This window comes from Sarcophilus harrisii, chromosome 4 (assembly GCF_902635505.1).
Source record: "Sarcophilus harrisii chromosome 4, mSarHar1.11, whole genome shotgun sequence".
Taxonomy (NCBI): Eukaryota; Metazoa; Chordata; class Mammalia; order Dasyuromorphia; family Dasyuridae; genus Sarcophilus; species Sarcophilus harrisii.
In genome coordinates, this window is record NC_045429.1 from 347,452,944 (window position 1) to 347,459,368 (window position 6,425).

General features: G+C 38.4%; 1 protein-coding gene across 1 annotated transcript in view; it reads right to left on the minus strand.

Moving 5' to 3' along the window:
* TRIM25 (tripartite motif containing 25) overlaps positions 1 to 6,072 on the minus strand; it is a 30,323-nt gene extending 24,251 nt beyond the window's left edge. Inside the window, exon 1 of the mRNA XM_012550255.3 lies at positions 5,323 to 6,072. Coding sequence (XP_012405709.1) covers positions 5,323 to 5,952 — 630 coding nt within the window. The 5' untranslated portion in view covers positions 5,953 to 6,072. The remainder of the gene's footprint in view (positions 1 to 5,322) is intronic.
* Between the last annotated feature and the right edge of the window lie 353 nt (positions 6,073 to 6,425).

A 6,425-nucleotide genomic window follows, 5' to 3' on the forward strand; every position in this document is an offset into this window, starting at 1 on the left:
AAGAATTCTTTTTCAAGACACTTTCACATTGCCTTGCCTTTCTCATTTAAATCTCCCAATTCATTTTGATCTCCCAATCTTGTGCTCTGGGTGTGGAGTACCTCTCCCATTTTACAGATGAAGAAACATAGTCCGAGTTCCTAACTTGCTGCAAGACCTTGGACAGGTCATTTCAATTTTTGGGGTCTTAGTAGTCTCCCTTGCAAAATGGGGAGACTTAGACTGTATTAGGTGGCTTTTTCATGTTAAACATGATAGAAATATATGTTAAGCCCAATATATGTATATATATTTATCATGCCACACAAGAAAAAAGAGAAGCAAAATAAAATGCAAGCAAACAACAACAAAAAGAGTGAAAATGCTGTTTTGAATCATCTCCAGTTCCTCTCTCTGGGTGTAGATGGCTCTCTTCATCACTGAACAATTGGAACTGGTTTGAATCATCTCATTGTTAAAGAAAGCCATGTCTATCAGAATTAATCATCTATAACCTTGTTGTTGCGGTGTATAATAATCTGTGTATAATCATTTTATTTAGTGTCAGTTCATGTAAGTCTCTCCAAGCCTCTATGTATTCATCCTGCTGGTCATTTCTTACAGAATAATATTTCATAACATTCAGCTTATAGAATGACTAACAGGATGATTTCAGAAAGGCCTGGAGAGACTTACACGAACTGATGCTAAGTGAAATGAGCAGGGATAGAAGATCATTATATACTTCAATAACAATACTATATCCATCAATTCTGATGGACCTGGCCCTCTTCAGCAATGAGATGAATTAAATCAGTTCCAAAGAAGCAGTAATGAACTGAACTAGCTACACCCAGCGAAAGAACTCTGGGAGATGACTAAGAACCATTACATTGAATTCCCAATCCCCCTATGTTTGCCTGCCTGCACTTTTGATTTCCTTCACAGGCTAATTGTACACTATTTCAGAGTCTGATTCTTTTTGTATAGCAAAATAACAGTTTGGTCATGTATACTTATTTTGTATTTAATTTATATTTTAATATAGTTAACATGTATTGGTCATCCTACCATCTAAGGGAGGGAGTGGGGGGAAGGAGGGGAAAAATTGGAACAAAAGGTTTGGCAATTGTCAATGCTGTAATATTACCCATGCATATAACTTGTAAATAAAAAGCTATTAAAATTTTTTTTAAAAATTCAGCTTATAACTTATTTAGCCATTCTCCAATTGGTGGGCATCCATTCAGTTTCCAGTTTCTTACCATTACAAAACGAGCCGCCACAAACATTTTTGCACATGTCTTTCCTTTAAGATCTCTTTGGGATATAATCCCAGTAGTAACATTGCTGGATCAAAGGGTATGCACAGTTTGATAACTTTTTGAGCATAGTTCCAAACTGCTCTCCAGAATGGTTGGACATGTTCACAGCTCCACCAACAAGGTATTAGTGTCCCAATTTTCCCACATCCCCTCCAACATTCGTCATCTTTTCCTATTATCTGACAGGTGTGTAGTGGTATCTCAGAGTTGTCTTAATTTGCATTTCTCTGATCAACAGTGATTTGGAGCACTTTTCACAGGACTAGACATAGTTTCAATTCTTCATCTGAAAATTGTCTACTCATATTGTTTGACCATTTATCAACTGGAGAATGGTTCAAATTCTTATAAATTTGAGTCGATTCTCTTTATATATTAGAAATGAGGTCTTTATCAGAACCTTTGAATGTAAAAAATGTTTTCCCATGTATTAGGTGTTTAAAACTTAAGATCTGAGAAGCTTATTCTTTTAGTAGTCTGATAACTATATTTCTCCATAATTGATTTCTTTAATGATCCTATCTATTATTTTATATATCCTTATCTATCTATACATATATAAACCTACATATCATTTATAGCTAAAACCATTGTTCTGAGAAAGAATACACAAGCTTATATATGAGTATATACAAAAAAAAGGTTAAATCTTCCAACTCCGGGACATCTAAGATTATTTGAAGTTCTCACATTCTTAATGTGACTTGTCCAAGGTCACACAGAAAATTCATAACTCATACAAACTATGGACATAGAAAGAGGCAGGGGGGAGGAGGTCAGCCTGTTGGCAATAAGACTGCATGCATATAATCCCTTGGGTACCCAAGGAAGAACTTCATTTCACTTGTTTGACTGACAGTCAACCCTTTTGACTTAGTCCAGAATTCAGACCTTAAAGCAAATTTGCAGTCAGGTGATGACATGAATATGATAGAAAAATAAAAATAGGATAAAGTTACTCTAAAAGCAGAGGTCACTGAGAATCCTACTGTTTAAAGCCCAGTTATAAGACAGTGCCATATTAGATGATTAACAACAACAACAACAAAAAGCCTCATTTATTGAATAAAATCTAGGTCCAAAATAGTAAATCACAGAACCATGATGTACGAGGGAAACTCAGGCTGTTTGGTCAGGGACTTCAGAAGACAGACTCTTGGATTTAGAAGTACTAACTTGCTGTATTACCTTGAACAAGTCATAATGAGGATATTAGAGCTGGAAACAACCTTAAAGACTATCTAATTTCCTTTATATTACAGATTATGTTGCTTTTTTTTGTTGTGTTATAGGGTTTTTTTTTTGTTTTTTTTTTTTGCAAGTGACTAATAGCATGACTATACTCATCTAATTTACATCAAATTGCTTGCCCTCTCTCAGAGGGGAGAGGAAAGATGAGAGACAGAATTTGTAACTCAAATTTTTAAAAAAAAAACTAATGTTAAAATGCAGCCACTTTTTGTCATAACAAAGAATTGGAAAATGAGGAGATGCCCTCAATTAGGAAATGGCTGAATGAATGAATGGCTTATGATTATAATGAATATACTGTACTATAAGAAATGATGAACAGACTTATTTTTCAGAAAAAGACCTACATGAACTGATGCAAAGTGAAATAAGCAGAACCAGGAGAACACAGTACACAGTAACAACATACTACATGATGCTCAACTGTGAATGACTAGGCTATTGTGAGCAGTATAATGATTTAAGACAATCCCAAAGGACTCATGATGAAAAATGGTATTCACCTCTAAAGAAAGAACTAATTAATTCTGAATGCAGTTGTAAGCATACAATTTTCACATTTGTGTGTGTGTGCAGTTTTTTGTTGTTTTTTTTTTCTTTTGGTCTGTATCTTATTTCACAACATGACTAATATGATAATGTGTTTTGCAGGACTGAACATGTATAATTTATATCAGGTTGCTTACCATTTTAGGGAAGGAGAAGGTGAGAAAGGGAGAGAAAAAATCAGGAACTCATTTTTTTTTTTTTTTTAATGAATGTTAAAAACTGTTTTTACATGTAACTGGGGAAAAAAACATTTTTTTTTTAAATGCAGCCATGATAAACTTCCTCAAAACCCCAGGAAGATTTAGATTAAGAAAAAAGGAATGTATGTAGGCAAACCAATTTTCATCACTAAAAAGGCATGTTTCACATGACTTCACAAATATAATGGGTATCTTAGTTTGCCTTCTCAATGGGTTTGGGAGGAGCTAGAAGGAAAAGGAGATTTTAGAACTCAAAATTTTAAAAATGAATGGTAAAAAATAAAGGATTAAAATATTTCTGAAATGAAAAAAGGGAGAGAAGATTGTGAATAAAGTTCATGAAGACTTAAAGAATGTTTACAAGAATGCTGAGCTTCAAAAACCTAATCATAGTCTAATTCAAGAATTTATTAGGTCCTTAATACTATATCTTAGGTGCTAGATAAACAAAGAAAAAACACAAAAACTGTTCCTGCTGCCAAGGAGTTAATATTTTACTGGAAGATACAGCAAATAACTTCCAAAAAGAAAACACTGAGAGAAATTTTGAGGCATTTTTGGCCTGAAAGTCAGACACACAGAGAGACAAGAGAGAAAAAGAGAAAGACATACATACATTACATACATACACATACATTGACAGAGACAGAGAGAGGGAGACAAGAGACAGACTAGAGACAGAGAGACACAGAGGCAGAAAGATTTACAGTAGGATAGGTTGACAATGAGTTCCTGATCATAGGATTTGGAGCTGGAAGGAACTTTAGAAATCACCTAATCTAACCCCTTTATTTTACATGTGAGAAAATTGAAAGCCAACAGGGGAAAGAGTCTTGGCTTTGACGTGAACCCGGGTTCAAATCCTACCTCAGATATTTACTACTTTTGTCACCCTTGTCAAGTCATTTGACTTCAGTTTCTCATCTATAAAGAGTATGGATGAAATGGCTTCTGAAATCCCAACTCTTAAGTTCTATGGCTCTATGAAGACCTAAAGAGACAGCTGAGCTTCATGATTTTAGGGCAGTCATTTCAGCCAGGACTTCATTTCCCCATCAGACATTTTAAAATAATATTGGGAAGTTCGATTTCTCAGGTTTAGCAATAATGACTCATAGTTAGGGAAAGATCTCAGCATCCATCCCGTACCTCAGAAAATTCTGGGGTAGGAAGATCCCTCTAGCAAAGCAAAATAGTATTAATTGCAATCTATAAGTTACCTGGGGCACTGAGGGGAGTTTGCCCTACTATATTGAAGAGGTTCTTAAATTTTTTTCACTCACGATCTCTTTCGCCCACAGGAGAAATTTTTACGTGACCCCAAATATACAGGTACGTAAAATAGATATACAAATCTAATATTTACTGATAAATCGTAATTTATTTTAAAACAGTCCCTTGCTATACATATACTTTTGCCTTTTACTAAAAAAAAAAAAAAAAAAAAAAAAAAAACAATTGTGGATATTAATGAGATAGGTGTGTGCTTGTTTATTTTTATATAAAGATGAAATCTTGGTGGAATATTTGATACCTTTTACTATGGTCAAATTTTTAGCAAACCCCACATTGTTATGCAATTCCATATAATGTCGTGGCTCATAGTTTAAGAAGCTTTGTTATATGGGAGGCAGGGTTTGAACCCCCAAAACTTATTCTTTAAGCAAGTCCTCTCACACCGACAGTCGCCTCTTCTCCTACCGTCTGGGCCAAGAAACTGGCACGCTCACCCAGAAAAGGAACCCAAATGCCTTTGTGTAACCCGCGGAACACAGAGAATAGGTGCCCCGAGATTCCTGAGCCGCTCTCGCCCTTTCTACAAGCCTCCTACCTGTTTCTGGCTCAATTCCCCTGAGTGCCAGAAAAAAGAAACTAAGCTTGGCAGGGAAATTGAAACTTAAGTCGGGCGTAGTTACCTGTTTCCCGCAGGGGCCTTAGGTTGGGACCCTGGTCCAGGCTTACAACTGCTCAGCCCAGACTTCTCTCGCCCTCCCTCTCCCAGGTCCCCCTCTGCCTACCTTCAAATCGGCCCTGGCCACGTCCAGGGTCACAGAAGAGCAGGTTTTGTGCCCCACCAGGCACAAGCAGCAAATGCAGAGGCCGTGCTGAGAACAGAAGAATTCCCTCAGGCGGCCGTGCTCCGGGCACTTGCGGCTGGCCAGATCCCAGACTGGGGGTTGCAGGTCGTGACCCTGGAACATGGGGTTGTCCAGATGCGGCTTCAGGTGCTCGGAGCAGAAGGATACCATGCAGGTGAAGCACGTCTTGACCGCAACAGCCCGCAAGCAATGGTCGCAGGCCACAGTCTTTGTGGGTTCCTCCTTCGCCTGGCTTCCCTTCCTCGACGACGGGTACAAGGGCTCGCCATCTTGGGACTCACTGTTAGACGCCCCCAAATCCCAGAGGCTGTGGGCTTGCTGCACCTGCTCCACTACTGCGCACAGCACCGTATTCTTCTTCAGCTGTGGCCGCATCTGGAAGCAAGTCCGGCACTGGGGGCAAAAGAATTGGGAGTCTTGGACTGTCCAGGTCTCGTCCAGGCAGCGCGAGCAAAAGTTGTGACCGCACGGAGTAGTAACGGGCTCCTGGAAGATTTCCAGGCAGATGGAGCAGGTCAGCTCGTCAGTCAGAGGCTGCAGCTCGGCCATCGTGATCCTTACCAGATAGATGCCTTCAAGGAAGACAACTAATTCTCCAGGACCCTAGCAGAGGAGAGGGAAATGAAACTAGCTGTAGGGGAGGGCACCGAAGAGTTACGGGAAATCACGTGGGGGGGGGAGTGGCAAGACGGAGATGGCCTTGGGGCTTGTTAAAGGAAAATATCCACACTCTCCTTTTAAACACAACCCAGAAACTGTTATATTTCATTTAACACTAGCGAAACCAACGAACATTTATTAAACACCTACTATGTACCAGGCGGTGTACTAAATACCCGGAATACACAGAAAGGCGAAAATAAAAATAAAAATTCACAAAAATCTGTGTATTCTAATGCAAAATATGTATGCATAGTTATATATATGCACACTCTCTCTATATATGTCTCTATATATACACACATGTAATTACAAAGAGAAAACACTAACATTAAGGAAGCGTGATAAAGGCTTCTTGCAGA